This window comes from Chiloscyllium punctatum, chromosome 40 (assembly GCF_047496795.1).
Source record: "Chiloscyllium punctatum isolate Juve2018m chromosome 40, sChiPun1.3, whole genome shotgun sequence".
Taxonomy (NCBI): domain Eukaryota; kingdom Metazoa; phylum Chordata; class Chondrichthyes; order Orectolobiformes; family Hemiscylliidae; genus Chiloscyllium; species Chiloscyllium punctatum.
The window spans coordinates 49,182,077-49,203,096 of record NC_092778.1 but is presented as its reverse complement, the minus strand read 5'-3'; the positions used below and the strand labels follow the sequence as shown (position 1 = coordinate 49,203,096).

At 39.3% G+C, this 21,020-nt stretch overlaps 1 protein-coding gene across 1 annotated transcript in view; it reads right to left on the bottom strand.

Moving 5' to 3' along the window:
* Positions 1-21,020, bottom strand: part of LOC140464585 (dynein axonemal assembly factor 5-like) — a 124,530-nt gene that overhangs the window by 51,626 nt on the left and 51,884 nt on the right. Inside the window, exons 5-6 of the mRNA XM_072559837.1 lie at positions 7,205-7,437; positions 699-911 (exon numbers count right to left, since the gene is read on the bottom strand). Of these exons, the coding sequence (XP_072415938.1) occupies positions 699-911; positions 7,205-7,437 (446 nt within the window). The remainder of the gene's footprint in view (positions 1-698; positions 912-7,204; positions 7,438-21,020) is intronic.

The following is a 21,020-nucleotide window of genomic DNA, read 5'->3' as shown; positions in this document are numbered from 1 at the left end:
TCGGGGTCAGAAATGATCCATGGATAGAAATCACATTACATATTGAGACCCTTGGATAGAGAAAATTCAAAAGTTAGATGTGTAACATATACACAAGAATTGAGACAGGAAGGTGGAGAGTTGTGGTGGTGGTAGGGTGGTGGGGGTGGGAGGGTTGCTGTCAGAGGAAGGAAGAATAAATAGCAAAGCTCTGCAATAAGGTGAAATACAAGAAACCCTCAGCTCCTTTAAAAGGAACTTGGATCTGCACCTAAAGCATTCTAACTTGCAAGGCTACAGGCAAAGTGCTAAAGATGTGTTCCGAGTTTATTCGTTAGTATACATATGACGGGCTGAATGCTATTTTTTGTGCTGTTACATTTCCATGGTCATATGGTAATGGGACTAGAAAAGAAATTAAAAGGTCTGGGGGAGCTGTAAACAGCAGAATCAGTAACGTGCTGACTTTATATTTCACCCTTGCCCTCTATACTTGTTTCAAGACCACAACATTTCAGTTTTTCAGTTCTGATACAAGATTACTGAACCAAAATGTCAGCTCTGTTTTTCTCACAACAAATGCTCCCTGATCTCCTGGGCATTTAAAGTATCTTTCACTTTCATTTCTGATCTGCAATATCTACAAGGTTTTGCTTCTGTTGGAAAAGAAATGAAACTAAAGAAAAATACAATGCAAGATTTTAGATAACAAACTTTACCTTTTGGGACACTTGGCATATGTCAGGAAGTGCCAGGGTCTCTCCAATTCTCAGCAGATGTGGGTGCAGCATTTGTTTTGAGGTACCTTTAATGACTGCACTAAGAACCATCAGGTGAGCAGTACAGGCTGATTTCTTGAGTGCTGTCAGAATCAATTTCAAAAAGACCTCGGGATCCACAAATGTTCCAATCAGTTCTGCTGCCTTTACAGACTGAAATGACAGAAGTATCAAGAAGTCAAAAGCTTGGAACTGGAAACCTTTATCCAACCACCTGATGTATTTAAAGTACATTCTTGAAAAGTATTAAATTTTCTTAAAACAAACTGCAAATGTCATAAAATTATTTACAAACACCTATGGCCAGTGAGTGGCAGATGGAGTTTAATTTAGATAAATGTGAAGTGTTGCATTTTGGTAAGGCAAATCAGGGCAGGATTTATACAGTTAATGTTACGGTCCTGAGAAGTGTTACTAAACAAAAAGACTGAGGGGCACAGGTACATTATTCCTTGAAAGTGAAGTCACAGGTAGACAGGGTGGTGAAGGCAGCATTTGGCATGCTTGCCTTCATTGGTCAGTGCACTGAGTATATGAGTTGGGATGTTATGTTGCAGCTGTACAAGATATTACTGCAAGATATAAGGGAAATAATAGCTGGGGCATATCTTCGCATCCCCTTTAACTCAGCCAAGGTTCCACAGGACTGGAAATTCGCCAGTGTTGAACCTTTGTTTAAAGAAAGAAAGCAGGGATAATCCAGGAAATTACAGGAAGGTGAGCCTGATGTCTGTAGTGGGGAAGCTCTTGGAGAAGATACTGAGGGACAAGATATATGTACTTTTGGAAAAAACTGGGCTAATTAGTGACAGACAGCATGGCTTTGTAGGGGCGAGGTCATTTCTCACCAACCTGATTGAATTTTTTGAAGAGGTGACAAAGATAATCGATGAGAGAAGGGCTGGCTGTGTGTGGATGTAGTTTATATGGACTTTAGTAAGGCATTTGATAAAGTCCCATCTGGCAGATGGGTACAAAAACTAAAACCACATGGGATTTGGGGTGGGCTAGCTAGATGAATACATAATTGGCTTGGTCACAGAAGACAGAGGGTAGTGGTGGCAGGGTGCTTTTCACAATGGAGACCAGTAACTAGTGGTGTTCCACATTAGGTCCTCTGTTGTTTGTAGTATATATAAAGTATTTGGAGGAAAATCAAGGTGGTCTGATTATTAAGTTTGCAGATGACACAAAGATTGGTGGAGTTGCTGGTAGTGCTGGCGATTGCGAAAGAATACAACAGGATATGGATAGATTGGCAACTTGGGCACAGAAATGAAGGTTAATTTAGACAAATGTGAGATGATGCGTTTTGGAGGATCAAATTTAGGTATGCATTACACTGTAAATGGCAGGATCCTGAGGAACATTAACTTCCAGATGGATCTGGTAATGCAGGTCCACAGTTCGCCAAGGTGATTAAGAAGGCAAATGGCATGCTTGCCTTCATCGGCTGGGGTATGGAGTCCGAGAGTTGGCAAACCATGTTGCAGTGGTATGAAACTCTTGTCCGGTTGCACCTGAAGTACTGTATGCAATATTGGTCACTACACTATCAGAAGGATGTGGAAGCTTTGGAAAGAGTGCTGAGAAGGTTCACCAGGATGTTGCCTGGTCTTCAGGGCATTGGCTATGAGCAAAGGTTAAAAAGATTAGGATTGTTTTCACTGGAAAGACTGTGACTGAGGGGGGATCTGATAGAGGTCTACAAAATTATGAGAGACAAAGGTAGTGTAGATAGTCAGAGGCCTTTTCCCAGGTTTGAAATTTCAATTTCAAGGGGGCACAGGTTCAAGGTGAGAAGAAGAAAGTTTAAGGGAGATGGGCAAGAGAAGTTTTTCATGTAGACAGTGGAAGAAGCCTGGAACGCACTACCAGAAAATGCTTTGGAAGCAGATAGGTTGGCGACATTTAAGAGGCATCGGGACGGTTACGTGATTTGGGAGGAAAATGAGGGATATGGGCCAAATAAGGGCAGAAGATTTGATTTTTTTTTTAGTTTAGTAAGAGCATGATGATCGGCACAGGCTTGGAAGGCCAAAGGGTCTGTTCCTCTACTATATTTCTCTTTTGTTCCTTCGATAGCAGCCACTTTTGGAATATCACATACAATTCTGGTCGGCCTTCTATAGGAAGGATGTCATTAAACTTAAGAGGTTGCAGAAAAGATTTACAAGAATGTTGCCAGGATTGGGGAGTTTGAATTCTACGGAGAGGCTGAATAGACTGGGGCTTTATTCCTGGAGTGTCACAGGCTTAGGGATGACCTTACAAAGGTTTATAAAATCATGAGGGGTATGGACAGGGTGGTGAATAGTCAAGGGTAGGGATCAAAACTAGACAGCATAGGTTTAAGGAGAGAGAGGGAAAAGATTTCTAAAGGACCATCACATAAAGGATTGAGCATATATGGTACGAGATGCCAGACGAAGTGATGGAGGTAGGTACAATTACAATATATAAAAGACACCTGGATGGGTACTTGAATAGGAAGGGTTGAGAGGGATATGGGCCAAATGCTGGCAAATGGGACTAGGTAGGATTGGGAGATCTGGTTGGTATTGATCCGTTGGACTGAAGGGTCTGCTTCCATGCTGTATGACGATGACTTTATTCACAACTCCTCAAATACTGATGATGTCTTTGTTCTAATGCAGCAAGACCTGGACAATATCCAACTTGTGCTATCAAGTGACAAATAACAATTACACCATACAACTGCTAGTTCATGGCCATCTCCAACAAGATAGAATTCAATTACTACCCCTTGACATTCAGCGTCATTACCATTGCTCAATCCTGCACTAATCAATATTCCATGGGGTTACATACTCTCAGGAGCAGCAGTGTATACCATTTACAATATGCACTGCAGCAATTCAAAACTTATGAACACTGTTATGGACCAGACCAGACCCCCTACAAATATTTTAAGAAAGTAGCTTATTTTCTTAATTTAAAGTTAGCTGTGAAGTGTCGTGTGCCAGATGCACTGCGACTGGTCAAACTACTTGACGTTAAGCAAAACACAGGTAATTTAAACACTATAGTTATAATACAAACAAAAGAGGAATTTAGAATAACTGAATTTTTGGGGAAAAAAAAACCTAACTGAAAATAGCAACGGTACCTATTACAAATTAACTGTTCCTACATCGTAACATTCCAAGAAGACACCCCTTGGCAAGAAGGCAAATTCTGACACAGATTATTACGTGCATTTCTCAAATCCAGGAGGAAGAAAAATCAAGAGAAATTTCAGAGCAAGTAGCAGCTAGGAATCATTCGCTAAAGCTTCCAACTCTTTTGAGACCCCAATAGCTACTATTGTTACTGAAAAAAAAATCCAAAAATCTGGATCTGAGAGAGCTGGTCACACGCATTCAGGCTGCTTCCATTGTTCCAACTTTAAAAAAACCTAAGGCCTCATAAGTTGTTTATTAAGTCAGTGGCCAGTTTGTCACCTCTGCCTTACAACCTCTCTTTAAAAAATAAAAAAGGATAATAACCTCTTAAGTGACAGTATCATTACAAAACTACCATCTAGAAGGATGAGGGCAGCACATACATGGGAACACCACCACTTGCAAGTTCCTCTCCAAATACTTCACTATCTTGACTTGGAAATATGTAGTCCTTCTTTCACGGTTGCTGGACCAAAATCCTGGAACTCTTTCCCCATCAGCACTGTGGGGCTATCTACTCAAAATAGACTTCAGGAGTTATAGAAGGCAGCCTTACCACGTTCTGAAAGACAACTAGTGATGAACAATAAATGGTGGCTCAGCCAGCATACCCACATCTCATCAATGAATTTAAAAATATCCTATTTATCTTTAATATTTCAAAAAAATTAGATTACAAATTGATAACAGTATATAATGCAAGATGTTGGGAATAGTAGACTGCAGTCCAAAAACACATCTACATAGTTAATCAACTATTGTTAATTGTCGAGGCTGCTGACAGTAGTGTAGAATTTCCTCTATTTTGCTTTGAGCAGGCCAAAAAAATCAATTTCACCCAAGAAATAAATAAAAATTTATTTCTAATATGGTCATCACTCCTTCAAATCAAAACATCTTTTCCAGTGTGTGTACAGATGTTATTACATTTGTGATTCACAGTGAATTGCACAATTTTCAGAAACATAAAAAAGTTATCCTTAAGGAGATGAAAGCCACAGTTACTTATGTTCCAAAAAAACAAACAATATTTTACTGCTTTAAAAATTAAAACAGAACAAAACCTTTAATCAATCTAACTATCTATTCAACATCTGTTCTGTTATTCAAAATGGCCAGCACAGAAAAGAGATGCTACTCCTTCAAGTGACATTATTTTGAATGTGTGAACATAGTTCCTTCCCACTTCTTTGTAACAATATTCATATAAGTTTTCAACAGCCCTACCTCTGTTAATGCATCTACTTTGAAACCGTAGCAATGTGAGAATAAATGCCCCTTAAAATGAAGTATTTAGCAAAAAAAAACTTTTCAATAACATGCTTTAAGTCCTTGCAAAAATGCTTAACCATGAATTTAGGTGGGTTCATCCCCTTGAAAACTACCGGAAGAACCAAATTTACAATAACAGAGAAGAACGAACAATATAATGCAGATTAGTTCAGCAGGTAACAGATTGCAAACATGGCAATGCAAAACGGTCTGTGTGTGTAAAAAAAAAGACATCAAACTAAAGGCCTGTCATGAATGAGGTTACAACGATTCCCTCTTTATGTCAGAAGCATTTCTATACAAAAACCTTTCCTGGTTAAATTTGAAGAATTATCCTCCTCTGTCGCTCTATCAGTAACAAGTAGGAAATGAACCACGCATTTGATGCGACATCGTCTTTGGGATTTCAGTTATAGGCAGAGGCTGAACAGGCTGGGGCTGTTTTCCCGGAGCGCAAGAGGCTGTGGGGTGACCTTGTAGAGGTTTACAAAATTATGAGGGGCATGGATAGGATAAATAGACAAAGTCTTTTCCCTGGGGTGGGGAAGTCCAGAACTAGAGGGCATAGGTATAGGGTGAGAGGGGAAAGATATAAAAAAAGAGGCCTAAGGAGCAACTTTTCACGCAAAGGGTGGTGTGTGTATGGAATGAGCTGCCAGTGGAAATGGTGGATGCTGGAACAATTGCAACATTTAAAAGGCAGTTGGACGGGTATATGAACAGGAAGGGCTTAGAGGGATATGGACCGGGTGCTGGCAGATGGGACTAGATTGGGTTGGGATATCTGGTTGGCATGGATGTGTTGGATCGAAGGGTCTGTTTCAGTGCTGTACATCTCTACGACTCTATTATTTTGTGATTGGGAAACTGCTCTTGGAAAACAAAATGTTTACATCTGGTATCACTTATGGCTACTGGGTTAGACTAGCATTTATTACCAACATTGATTACTTTTAAAAAGCCCAGTAGAAGCATTTTAAAATGTAGTGTCAAATTAAAGCTTGACAGTTACTGTGTATCGTGTTTGTTTGTCATCCTAGAGAAAACAAACTCTGCAGTACTAAAAATTACCCTTTAAGAAGGCAGAAAACATTAAGTTGCAAATGCTAATAAAAGACAACAGTTTTCAAAATAAAAGGAACAGTCAAACATAAACTGCAATTAAATTGTCATGTTAATGCCTCAACTGATATCATACATTGAAAACAAGGTTTGAGAACTGTACCCCTGATTTTCTTTGTTCTACCATTGGCAGTTATGCTCTTGGCTCTGAGCTGTGGAATTCCATTCCTAAACTTTTCCACCGCTTAAATTATGATACACTTCAAAACTTGATTCAATGCCAAATTTTGTTAAAAACACTTTCCTCTGAGACATTGTATGTAAGATATTTTCAAGGTACTTTTGTTGATTAGTTCAATTGACTGGATTGCTGATTTGTGATGCTGAGTGTTACCAACAGCATGGTCCAACTTCCACACCAGCTTCAAGTCACCATGAAGGTCCTGCTTTCTCAACCTCACCCCTCAACTGAGGTGTCATGATCCTCAGGTTAAAGTCACCACCAACTGTCTCTCTCTAAAGAGAGAAAGCAATCCTATGGTCCAATGGGACTATGACAACTTTACCTTTATGCTGATTAATTGTATAGAATAATATGCCCACAGGCAGCTTAACCACATTAAACTTGTACTGACTGTTTCAAAACAATAACTCATTTCATCCCAATATCCTCCTCTTTCTTTTACGATGTACATGCTTTATTTTCTTCAAAATATTTGTCCAATTTTCCATTAAAAGCCTTTAATTGAATGTATATCCATAATCCTCTTAAGCAGTGCATCAGGAGACCTAACCATTGATGTAAAACTGTTTTTCCTCCTACCCCATCTAATCATGTTAATCATGTGGCTATTCATGTTAAATCTGTGATATAAATATTAGTGAAATATTGTTCATATAGGAAAGCAAAAGACAACAGCTACATACGTTCTGAACCACAAGCATCTCTTCATCAGAACATGATCGATACATGGTACTGAGAAGCAGCTCCATGTGCTGTGTGAGGTGATCTTCAGCATGGAGCAGCAACACAATCAGGAGCTGTGATGCTTTAACGCGTGTTGCAGGAACCCAATCAGTCATGTCGCGACTAACGGCCGGCAAAATTTTGGACAAGTTCCGAAACACCAGTTCTCGGCATCCAAGACAAGGTCGTTCCGCTAAAAAAAAAGAACAAAAGTCCAGTCTAAGTGACACCATTAGGATACAAACTGCAGGGGTCAAATAATGGTCAACTTTTATACATAAAGCATGGATGCGTGTGTGTCCGAAAATGACAATAATAGTTCCCCTTTCTAACTAAGGCAAGAAATCAATGCAATATAATTGGCAGACCTGAGGTTTTCATTAGGAAGCTGCAGAAATTAACAAATACAACAGTGATACAGTCCACAGTATCCTACAGTTTTGAAGTAGTACTGTGCAGTCTTCAACGTAAGCTATTGAACAGAAGCCCTGACTGCCTCAAGTTTATGAAAAAGACACTATTTAAAGAGACGCATTATTTCCACATGCCCGAGCCAACACTGGTCTATCAACCAACATTACTAAAGCAAATTATTTCATTGCTGTTTGAAAAGGTATTGCTGTATGTCATTTGGTTGCCACGTTTCCTACATTGCATTAGTTCTACTCGGCTGTTGAGAACATTGTGGGAAAGGGTCGGTATGGGGGCTGTGGTAGATGCTAAAGTTACCGCATATAAAGGCAAATTAATTTTGAAATCTAACTGTTTGGGCATGTGATGACACACCTCAGCGGTCATCGTATCTCAAAGTGAAACTTGAACCTGAACCTTCCGGCAGAGATACAGACCCGATCATTGCAATAAAAGATCTGCCGAATAGTAGTTCCTTTATTGCAATAAATGAATTTACAATCAAAAGCTTCAGAGCACACACCTGGATTAAATATATTTGATTAATCTCAGATGCATACCAACCCTGCAATTTTTTGAGGTTTAGAATTGTGGAGCACATGCACCCACAAACCCAATAATGGGTTTTAACTTCATATCCTTCAATGACAAATAACAGACTACAGCACTCAGACAGGGCAGGATCTTCTGTTTAATGTTTTGCGGCTCTATAATTATAAGTTACATCAACACAATGAAAGCTTTCCTAGCACCATTCATGGCTTTAATACACAGACAAATTCACATCAAAACTCAATTCACTAAGTTCCAACCACACCATTACTGTTTACTGACCTCCTGTTGTTTAGGGGCAATTCATTACAAGGCCATCTGTAATACTGTCCCTTTTACCCGAACAAATAAGTTAACAAAAAAATTCAATGGAGACGTGACACACAAAAGACATAAAGGCTGGTACAAAGGTTGACCAATTACAAGTAAAACTGTGGTATGATTTTCAGTGAGCCAGAAAGTTCTAGTCCTTTTATACCATATGCAACAATCATTGAAATGCAATTTAATATTTTCTTCACGATGAAAAGTTTCAAAGTATCCCAGTTGTTAAACACCAGGAGGCAGCAGTTCCTGCAGCAAATAAAATCAGAACAGAAATACTTTTGAAAACTTGAGTGAAAAGTTCATTCAGATCCTTGAGCCTCTTCCACCATTTGATGAAATCATGACTGATCCATATTTCAACCCCAGCTACCTGAATTGCCTCCAAAATCATTTATCCTCTTACTTTGCAAAAATACCCAATTTATAATCAAGGTAGCATCTACTGATTTTTCCTTCGAGTATATTCCACACTTCCATTACCCTTTAATTAGGTGTCTCCTAATTGCTCACCTGAATACACTAGATTTAAGATCCCATCAAATCTTCACTCAAAGTTGTGGCAGTGTTCTTGAAAATCTTAACATTAAGTGCAATGATTAAAACTGGAGTTAGGTTCTGTACAACCTGCCTTAGCTGAAACAAAAGCATTACAATTTTTTACTTGTGCCCTGCATGTTCAAATATTATACTTTAAATGGTAAAATTCCTACACTAGTAAATAAACTAAGTTGAAACAAATATTAAAATATTGTATGCAAATATAACCTTCTGTGTATAATATCTCCCTTAATATATCCTGAGAGTGGAGCATAAGGCATTGCTTCCTGAGATCTGCACTGGAAGGCCTTTGCTCAACAGGTTCCAGGCTGCCTACTGAGGTCATTGTTCATTACTGGTCATGGCACAGACATTGCCTGGTGTCGTCATTTTGGGGAATTGTGGCATCTCTCCCTGTTGGATGCCACCACTTTTGCAGTGTGCTTGGGCCCCATTCAGAGGGGCTATTCCTTTTGGCTGGTGGTAAGGCTTTGCTGTGGATGGGCTTGGTGCCATTTTCTTCCTCTCTTTCTGGCATGGACGCTCAAATGCCTAACTCCTGTGGCAGGTCATGTTTCACAGCCAGTAGGATAGATAGCATTGTCAAATGGACCACTGGATTTTGTCTAGTCTCACGGATGGTTGAAGTGGGATGGCCACTCTCATTCAGAATGGAGTACAGTAGCTCCCCTTCTTTATTCATTGGCTTTGGATGCTGCGACCCAGCAGTTCTGGCCACTATCATAAGGCTAGGTTAGGGGAATGGTGTACTCTGGTCTGTCCAGGTGGATTCAGGCAGCAGTGACAGTCTTTGGGGTGGGATCATGGAATCCTGGCATCATGCTACTGGTGCCAACTGCAGCATGGTTGGTGATTACTGGCAGGTTGACCAGCAGTGTGGCATGGTCGCAAGTCACGAGGCCAGGCATTGATAGCAGCCTCAAGTCAGACAGCTTGTGCCAAAGTGTCACCAATCATATCAGATACCATAAATGACATTTAAATAAATTTTACAATGCTGAACAAGTTTTCAGGCCAAAATAACAATGACTTTAGAAAGTTAAACAACAGGACATGTTAAATGAAGATTGCCTATAATCTTCCTTGCACAAGTCAAAAAGTTTAGATTAGATTACTTACAGTGTGGAAACAGGCCCTTCGGCCCAACAAGTCCACACCGACCCACCGAAGCATAACCCACCCAGACCCATTCCCTACATGTACCCCTTCACCTAACACTACGGGCAATTTAGCATGGCCAATTCGCCTAACCTGCACATTTTTTGGATTGGGGGAGGAAACCGGAGCACCCGGAGGAAACCCACGCAGACACGAGGAGAATGTGCAAACTCCACACAGTCAGTCACCTGAGGCGGGAATTGAACCCGGGTCTCTGGCGCTGTGAGGCAACAGTGCTAACCACTGTGCCACCATGCCGCCCACAAGTTCTCCTTAGCTATCCCAGCAATTCCAATCAATTGCTCACGTAAGACAGCAAAATCATTCAGAAATCACAATCAGTTTGCAAGTGGTGATGTCAATGATTTTCCAAGTTGCAATTATAATTGCTAATTACTAACAGTCTGCAAATCATTGAGCAAAGTTCTGAGGATGACCATTTAGCACCCCACAGATAATGTGAAATGGTCTACAGCAGCCTACTTCAATTCAGCAGTATAACCATTTGAGTCCAAGAATTTGTCAGCTGCAGCTCACTGGTGGCAGTCTTGCCTCAGAATCACAAAGTAGTAAGCTGAACTCCATTTCACAGGACGGAGTCAAAATCAAGGCCAACATTCCAGTCAAGTGGTCAGGAAGCATAGCAACGCCCAAAGCTTTCGCAGTTCACATTAAAATGATAAAAACCCTTTCACAGGACTTAAAATATCCCATAGCTATTTGGCACGAAGGCAGGGGATTTATACTTGGTGCCCCAGCCAATCTTTGTCACTTTATTCACATTACAAAAACAGATCTGACCATATTAAGTTTTCCCGACATTACATCAGTGATTACACTCCAAAAAATATTCAAAGCATTGTAAAGTGTTTTCAGATGTCCTGAGTTGTGAAAGACACTATATAAATGCACATTTTATTTCGTTTGTAGGAAATAACAGCTTCTAGGTGAAGAAGTGAACATATGACGACAAGCTGAGCTTCCAGCCTCACATCCACACCCAGACTGTCTAAATACTGCTCTGCAATATCATCAAACCTCATCTCCGTCTTGTCCTTCTCTGCTACTGATAGCCTTCATCATATCTTTGTTACCTCTCTACTTAACTGTTTCCATGCACTTTGTATGGTTCCTATGTTCTACCATCCCATAAGCTCATCAAAAACATGGCTGACAGTTTCCTACGACGTGCCAAGTTCGTTCATCATTTCTGTGCTCATTTGATCTACACTAACTCCAAATCAAGCAACATCTTAATTTAAAAATTTTCCTCCTTGTTGTTAAATTCTTCCACTTCTTCACCCCTGTATTTAACCACCACCTGCCCCACAACCCTCCTAACATAGAGGTTCTCCAATTCTGGAATCTTAATCATTCCACTGTTGATGGCATTGCCTTCAATTGTGGAGACCCAAAGCTCTGGAATTTCCTAAAATTCTCTATTTCTTTCCTCCTTCAAAACCAATGATTTGAACAAGCTTTTTGTCACCTATCCAAACACCTCTTTCAGTGACTTGCATTGTAGTTTATTGTATAATGCTCCCCTGAAGTATTTTAGGTTGTTTTATTGTATTTACATTGTACCATTAATCCAAGCTGCTGTTGAAACTTAGTTCCTGTTAAGTGCACAGATAATTCAGGATTCAAGATTTATTGATGGAATGCTGCAATTCAGAAACAATCTAAAAGATTATTTTAAAACTCCTCAGTCCAGCCAGGACAAAAATCTGCATGTACAAAGAGGTAAAAGTGATAAATTTCACCAGTGAGGTAACAGGATGGTCTGGGGAGAGAGAGAGAAAGAGTTGGGCAGAAGAGATTGTCTTGTGAGAAACTAAACCTCAGTTTCTGTAGTATGCTGCCTGGCAGCTGATTAGAGCCAAAAAGTTAAGGATATCATTTTTTGATTGCAAATTGATACAAAATGTTGGAAGGTGTCTAAGACTGGGGAGACGTAATAAATGCTGACAACAAGAATGAGTATGGGAAAGAATGAAATTGGGGGGGGGGGGGGGGAAAGAAGAGAAGAGAGGTGGTTGGCGGTTGAGAAGAATTCTAACAAAAACAATTGTACTGTATAATTACACGCCAATAGATGGTAAAAGGTTGGGTAATAACCAGTGCTTGAAAGAAAAATATGGAGAGGCACACCTCTTTTGTCCTAAGGCAGGATTTTTAGATTCTGACCATTCTTTTAAACATTTTCTTCACTTCAGTCCACTTGTTTAGCCATTTGCCTCGCAGCTACCTGTTGTCAAAGACTGCACCTATTAATTGTCTGCACCTGTATCTCAAGGCGATAACTGCTGTGCTAGAGAAAAATCATTCCATTGCCTGGCTACAACTAAGGACTAGAGCTGACTTCACTTTTCCTCTGACCTTCTACAGCTGTCACCCTGATCAAAGAATGGGAAGGCTAGAGTGCCAGGTTCATTAACTTAAAAGCAGGCCACAGTGGTCAATGAAGAATTATTAAAAGCCAACAGGTGCCTCAAGGTAAAAAAAAATTCTTTCATTTGGAGAATAATGTAAAACTACTAGGTCACACACCTATATTCCTTGTTATTTATCGAACATTATATCCACACTCGAAACCCACAGTTAAACTAGCACACCACATCCAAATCCAAATGTACATTAAATATCAAGGGTAATTACAACATTCTTCACAAAAACCTTCATCCTAATTGTGCCTCAAAAGAAAACAATTGTCAAAAAGTTGAATAAACTTAGATTTAGAAGATTTAAACAACTTCTAGAGCAATTCGTTAAAAGGACTATAAACACTATCAATTTAAAACAAAGATGTGAAAATATAACAGCTGCCATTTTTGCCTGCTCTCAGGGGATCATGTCACAGTTGATTCTAAAGATCTTACACAAAGCTGGAATCCAATGTTTGAATCTGCTTATTAACTAAAATTGTCCCGGAGAAATTGCTACAATATTCCAACATGGCAATGACATGTGTTACAACAGAGGATGGAGCAGCATGCTGTCACTTGGAAGTTGACAACACAAAATGGTGGGGGCCAGGCAGTGCTAAGGGAGCAGAGAGGCTACAAACTTGTACAGACAAAGAGAGTGGGCAAAGAAATGTCAAATAGAATATAATGTAGACAAATGTGAGCTACTGTATTTTGTATGAAAATTAGAGATGTGGACTATTTTCTAATGGTGGACAGGTTTTAGAATTATAAAACACAACGTAAGTCCGAAGTTCTAACTCAGGATTCTCTTAAGGTTGACATGCAGGTGAATTTAGCTGTTAGGAAGTAATGTTAACATTCATTTTGAGATGGCGAAAATACAAGAGCAATGCTGAGGACAAGGCTCTGGTCAGACCGCATTTGCAATATTGTGGGTAGTTTTGGGCCAAGATAGGATGTGCCAGTATGGAAGAGTTCCAGAGGAGGTTCACAAAAATGATCCTGAGGATGAAGGGCTTATCATATAAGGAGCAGTTGAGGACTCTGGGTTTGTAGTCATGGGAGTTTATAAGATAAGTGGATTTTATTAAAACTTATAGAATACTGAGATGCATAGATAGAGTGGACGTGGAGAGAATATTTCCGTAGTAGGAGAGACTAGGACCCAAGGGCACAGCTTCAGAGTGAAGGGTCGACCCTTTAGAACTGAAGTGAGGTGGAACTTCTGCAGCTCTTAAGTGTCAATCTGTGAAATTCATTGCTGTAAAGGGTTGTGGATGCCAAGTTATTGAGGGCACTTAAGACACAACAAGATAGATTTTGATTAGTAAGGAGATATGGGATTACAGGGAGAAGGCAGGAGAATGGGGTTGAGAAACACACCAACCATGATTGAATGGTGGAGCAGACTCAATGACCTGAATGGCCTAATTCTGCTCACCTCTTTATGGTCCCTCTATGCCATGGATCAATATTGTGAAATAAAAATACTTAGCCAAATTTTCAAAATGGCCACAACATTTTCACTAATAAACACAATTATTGGTTTATGATCAAAACAAAATACTTATTCAATAAAGATATCATTCAATAATATAGAATAATAAATATGTCTTCCTCTACAGATCCTTGAAACACACATTGCTACACACAGAGGCACAAGCTTTTAAGGGAAAAAAATATTTTTTTTTTGCAGAGGTTGTCTTTCTAAAAGAAAGACTTGGCCAATGGTGTCCGAAAGTCTGACTCTCTGATGTACTCACAGATGTGGTCAAGTCATTAACTTCACTCAATTATCTCTTGGACTTTTTCACATACAACTTGCTCAGGACATACAACATAGAGAATTTTGTCCATTCACTTCCTTCGAAAGAAAAAACACGTTTCATCCTGAACTCAACAGGACGGTTTGATTTTCAGAAACAGCTATCACCCTCACCTTAACCTCCTTCCACCTATCACATTTCCAACGCCCCACCCCCAAGTCCCTCCTACCTACCTTTTATCTTAGCCCGCTTGGCACACTTTCCTCATTCCTGAAGAAGGGCTCATGCCCTTCTCCTGCTCATTTGATGCTGCCTGACCTGCTGCGCTTTTCCAGCAACACATATTACAGCCATTTACAAAGGTGTCATGGCACTCCTTCAAAAATGGCCACGTCTACCCTTTAACCATTGTTTGCATCCTCCCATCTACAAAGGAGAATGGGCAAGAATCAATAGTCTTTCTATGGCACGCCTTTGCTGATGGCTCATGATCAAAGTCCTTGAGGAGAAGGTTCTGGCACAAGTGCTGCACATGGAGCTGCCATTTTGTCTTTTTATTTGCAGGATTAACAAGTTAACATAGGTACAAACTATCACAACCGTGCATGCCAGCCGACAGAAAGTATCACCATATTCCTCTTCCTTTAGACAGTGACTTCCAAATGTAATAGTCAATGCTTCAGCCTTTGAGTCATGTTTGCTAGTAATCTTGAACTACAAGTGATCTTCTGACTCCAGTTGCAACACCACAAATAGCCTTCAGTATGTGACCATCTTCCATTCTCAGTCAGCCCCAAACCAACATAGCCATGTGTCTTCTGAATGCTAACAACTTCAATTATTTGCTTTTCAAAACCCTATTGCATATAATTTGGTCTGGCCGGCATCTGCCCATAATTCACCACTGACAGCAAAGATAGAAATTGTGGAGCCTCATTTCTTAATAGTTGTAATTCAGCCATGTTTGACAACCATACACATGGAGTACAAAGGCCAAATTAACTGTCAGCTTGGTCCCAAAGGTCAGCATAATGTAATTCATGTATGTTGTTAGTCAACTAAAGGTTGTTTTTTGCTAAGCTTGCACCAAGTTCTGTGTCAAGGGACAGACTGTCACCTTGGATCAGAGGTGGCAGAATTAGCTAACCACTTCCAGGAGGGTGTTCCTGAATGTATTTGGGGCAGAATCACAAAACCTTATTGCATTACAAACCTCTTCTCCTTGTTGCTCATAATCAAGAAGACCTAATTAAAAGGCATGGGAGACACATTGCCTCTTGGCAGTTGGATTCCTGTTTGGGTGATGAGTGCAGCATCAGCAGCCGAGATGAGCTCTCTGATGAGATGCAAAGTTAAAAACGCAGTTTTAATAGATTACAAAGCATACCATATGACTGATTGTAAAAGAAGTCTCCTTTCACATCTACAGGAAGGTCAAGAGTATGGAAATAATGTCAAATATTTTCCTTTTGTGGGGGCTCGGTCTATCCTTTCCATTCCATGCCTCAAACTGTTGGAAGTCCTGAAAACTATACTGTGCATTGCATGCTGTCGTGGAAGGAATGGATGAAACCAAGCAGCTTCAGCAGTCAAGATCTTCTAAAGCCCTGCCTGCTCTAGTGATAACATTGAGCGTTTTGGTGAGATCTACAGAAGCAAAGATGCCTGGTCTGTTCTCCATACTTCTCTGTAGCTGACAGATGGAAAACATCATATCCACAACAGATCTGCCAACAAAAGTATGACAGAACCTATACTGTGCTTCTGGGTAAACTTGGTCTGCAAGTATATGGGGTCCTTTAAGTATGACCCTTGTCAAGGCCTTCCCCATAATGCTAAGTTGTCGCAGTCTCTTCTGTTGTCTTTGCTTTGATATATTGAGTGATTTGTGTACATTTGTACCTCCTGCAGGATGCAACCCATTTTTCAGCAGAGAAAAAGAAACCATAAAGGTGCAGCAAGAGGTAACATGTTATGCTTGAGCAGCATGGCTGGGTCTTCATCCTTGCAGAGTGTCTTTCTGCTTGCTAAATGATCTCAAAAAGCCTTTTGGAGCTCAACTGTGGAGGATTCTGCAGATGCATCAAGCAGATTCTTGGGGATATCTCATGTGGAAAGGTTGAGCAAGTTGAGCCAATATACTTCTAACTTTGAATGAATGAGGTGGACCTAATTGAAATGTGAAAGATCCTGAAGGGTCTTGACAGGGTAGGAACCCAGAAAATGCTTTTCCTTTGTGGAGGAAAATAAAACTGAGGGCTGTCCCATTTTAGATTTTTATCAGCGGCAATTTCTTTTCTGACAGCCAATAGTATCCGGAACTCTCTTCCGCAGCAAGCAGAGGAAGCTAATTTATTGAATATATCCAAAGCTAACTTAGTCAGATTTTTGATTGACAAGGGAATTAATGGGAGTTAACTAATTAAAGGGGACAGGCAGGAAAATAGAATTATAGTCATATGATCTTAGTGAATGGCTGAACAGACTCGAGGGGCCAAATGGTTTACTCATGTTCTGATTTCTGGTTATGCTCTGAAATTAGAATGATGTCCTTCACTTAACCCATTTGTGACAGGAAGCTACAGTAAAGCATAAAGCACAGACTGAGATGTTCATCACATGGGGCAACAATTTAACTGATGTCACTGAACAGGTAATCTGGTTATTTGTATGCATGGGACATTTCCGTATTCACATTAATTGCTGTCTTTCTTAATGACTGTTCTTTAAAATTAATTAACTGGCTGTGAAGTGTTTGGGACAATAAAAGTCTGTGTATAGCATTATCTAGATGCAGATTCTTTTTTCATGAATTTAAATAGAAATAAAGCAGACTTTTGTTTGAACTTCAAATGACAATATGCAGATTTGTTTATCATTTTTTACTATCATGCAGTCAATGGTTTTTTTCTTCCACCGCCCCAGTGTCAGAGAAAATCCAGAGAAAAATATAAAATGCGCCAGAAATCATCAGCACGATCACTGCACTCTCATCAAAAACACAATAATTTTTAGAACTTGGAAGTGTTCTTTTTTTCACAATTGCATTTAATTATATGTAACAGCATTCATCTTTATTAATTTACAGCAAATCTGCTTTGCCAAGATTGCTTACACATTCTTAAAGTTTGAAAAGTCTTTAAGCACTCAGAGTTAATTAATCTTCAAATATGCTCATACAAACAAGAGCTTAAGTTACCACACACAGCTGTGAAACAAATTCTCAGTTTACAATGCATCTCAAATGATCCCCAAGCCTCAAATATGAACAACTACATTGTAACTTCCCATCAGACTGGTTCTCTGGATGGATGCCTAATTCTTTAATTGCTCAATCAGTGTGGTTCTCATGCACTCCCTCAAACTAGCCAAATTTTGATACTCTAATAACTCAATATTCATAACATACTTCAACACATGTTGCAACCATACAGAGAACTTTGAAATTGATTTAAATGGCCTACAGAAAATGAGTGGATCTGGTCACCACTTCAAAGTTGAGAAAATAAATTAATTCAGTCAAATGTCTGCGGGCTCAGCCAATACTTTGCAACTTTCCAAAGAATTTGAAAAACATCTGGGTTATGAACATTACATACACACACCCTTAACTTATTTACTTTGAAAGCTATTTGCACATTGCAAAGCACTCTTCTGGAAATTAAATGATCATTTTCCTCAGAAGTTCCATGCCTCAAATTATTTTTCTGGGAAACTGATGCAAACCATTGCCAAAAAAAATCCATCTTTGTTGCACCAAAATATGTTACTCCATGCATGAGAAATCTTTAGCTACTGGTTTGTTAATTTCATTAATGGATCAATTTAAAGAGTCTGGGAAGTGTAGCATAAATAACAATATTTTCAATACTTGTTTTCAAACTAATGAGTAGAGGTTTACAACAAAAATCTTTTCATTATGTTGGCGATGTACTTCTACTGCAAAAATCAAAAACTTGAAGCAGTATGGAAGATTATATCAATAGGAGTGCAATCATCTGTATTCATCAGCTATATTACACAATTGGTAGCGGAGTGCAGTTCATATTCAAGCCAGGACTTTTATGCTGCTTCTTTCTTGCTCAGATAGAATTACTATAATGCCATGTGCAGAGGTCCTTTCCTCACTAATATTTGGCACAGAATGATGGTGTGTATGTCTGCGTGACAATCTATGCTCTGAAAACGTTCAGCAAGTACAATTTAAGAGTGCTCTGGTATTCAATTGAACCTTCCAAAGGCATTTGATGTAATACTGAATTTACATTCCAGGTTGGCTATTGTAATGATTCCACTGATGTTAATACAAGACGGGACATTGCAGAATGAAACATGGCTCATCAGATCCTGGCTTTGTTTTACTTTTAACCACGCAGGTCAGTTAATGAGCACATTGACAAGAGGCTACGGGTGTACTTTTAACAAAAAGTTATTCCCAACACAGCTGCTGTGATCTGAGAATGCACAGTTGCCCATGACATCACACCAGCATAACATTAAAGCTTAAACTAGTTGGAAGATCTGGAAAACACAGGGACAATTATAAACAGACTGTAAATTTCTTTGGTAGGAGGGTCCTGATTTCAAGGAAAAGGAGGATGATTGATCGTCAGCTAACATCATGCTACACCTGAATGGAGACCAGACTAATTAACAGCAAGCAGAGGTGCTCATTTGCAAAGAAATTTACAGACATAATTGTTGCTTTTTTTCTGGATCTTGTAACTAGTTGAACATTTAATGTAAGAAATTGTTGTGGTCTGATTTGTTTCCTGTTTGGCAAGAATTGTGGCACAACAAACAGTTGTATTTGCCTCAGTCACGTGCAGCTCTCACCTTTTGCACTCTCAGATTGCAAAGCTCCACTCAGTTTAGCATCACCCATAAACACAGCCAAAATTAAAATGTTTATTAAACAAGGAAACCATAGAAAATACCACACTAGACAAAACAAAACATTGGGAGGATTTAATTAAAGATATCAGACAAGGATTGAACTTCAAACTTGAATTTCTTCATGTTCCTTGCTCAAACTCCGGTTGGTACTGCTGCAACCAGTTTCTTTCAACGAATTGCTGTCCATTCACTCAATGCTATTTAATTTTAGCAAGGATTTCTCCTTCAGATACCTTAAACAAACTGCAAACTAAACTTGTCATTATTTGAATTTTAGAATAACTGTACAAGTTCCCTCAACCTAGTGTCCATTGGTCCTTCCCTCTATACTGCACTCCACAACGATTGACTTGCTGGATTGTTCCACCTTTCTCTGTGTCACTGGAGCCTTACCAACAGGCAGCACAGTTTTTCCTCTACATTTTCTTTTAAAAAAAAGAATTGAACTGTTCACCTCAAAGATTTAAAACCTTGTTAAAGTACACATAAACAACACAGACCTCCAGGTTTCTTGGCACCTGATTCCCAAGATCACAAATTAAGTGGTCTTTGTAACCTGGAGTACAAAGTAGGAATAACTCAACTTAAGTGAACTAACTGCACAAATGTATCCTTGAGAAACATGTAGGCAGATTGCTAACATCTGCAGCACATGAATAAGTCAGTTCAATCAGAACCACTGAACCAGAAATTGACAAGCTAGTCGGTGCAAGCCTGCTTCTAGTATCATTAACTACCTCTGCCAAATAAAAAGTTCCATCATTTAAAGCGAAGCACATTTTTTGCTATTATTGGAAGTTGAGAATATATAAAAACAGACATTTTAATTCTTCAGCACGTGGAATGGTTCTCTCTATACGCCCCATCTCTCAACTTTGTTGCCCACTCTGAAAACTTTTAAGTTGTTATTCATGTGTGTGTGAGAAAATGACTATCTTGTAGGTGGGAGCTATCAGTGACAGCATAGACAGGCACATCTGTTCAGTTAATTAAAAATAAAGCCAACAGCAATGTTATACTATTGCTGTTAACACTTCATACACAGCCTAACATGCAAGGTTTTACAGCAAACATAGTAATGTCGATACATCGCTAATATACATTAGCCTGGTATTGAAGTGATTAATTGGATTGAATGATCGATTAGATTGGAAGAGGTATGAATGAAGAAAAAAATTAACTCGAAGTTAAATGGCTAAAAAATTGCATACAGCTTTAATCAACAGCTTAAAAGACTACAACTGCCAACTATTGTTAACAGTGTAGAGTGTAAAGCTATTACCCCACGCATGGCAGGAAAAGAAACTTTCTATCGTACGGGGGAGAACAATATCCTCTGTGAACTGGATGCAAGTTTTCTTTTAATTATTTGTACCAGTCAATCCTCAGTCCACTGCCTTGGTTATCCTGGAAAATATGTTCAGGCACAATCATAATTCAAGGTAAATAATCAAATCTGCAAAGGGCTACATGGCTCTTACCAGTTAGGTAGCCATTTGTGATTTGCACACAAATATCAGTCAATAATTAAATATTTAAAGCATGATATGTATAAGCTTACTTTTGAGCAAACAACAGAAAGGATGAATGCCAGACAATAAAACAAGACGAGTGCAGCAACTGGGATGAGGAAATTGACAATAATGGATTTCCAAACTGGTGTACGAACAGAAATACAA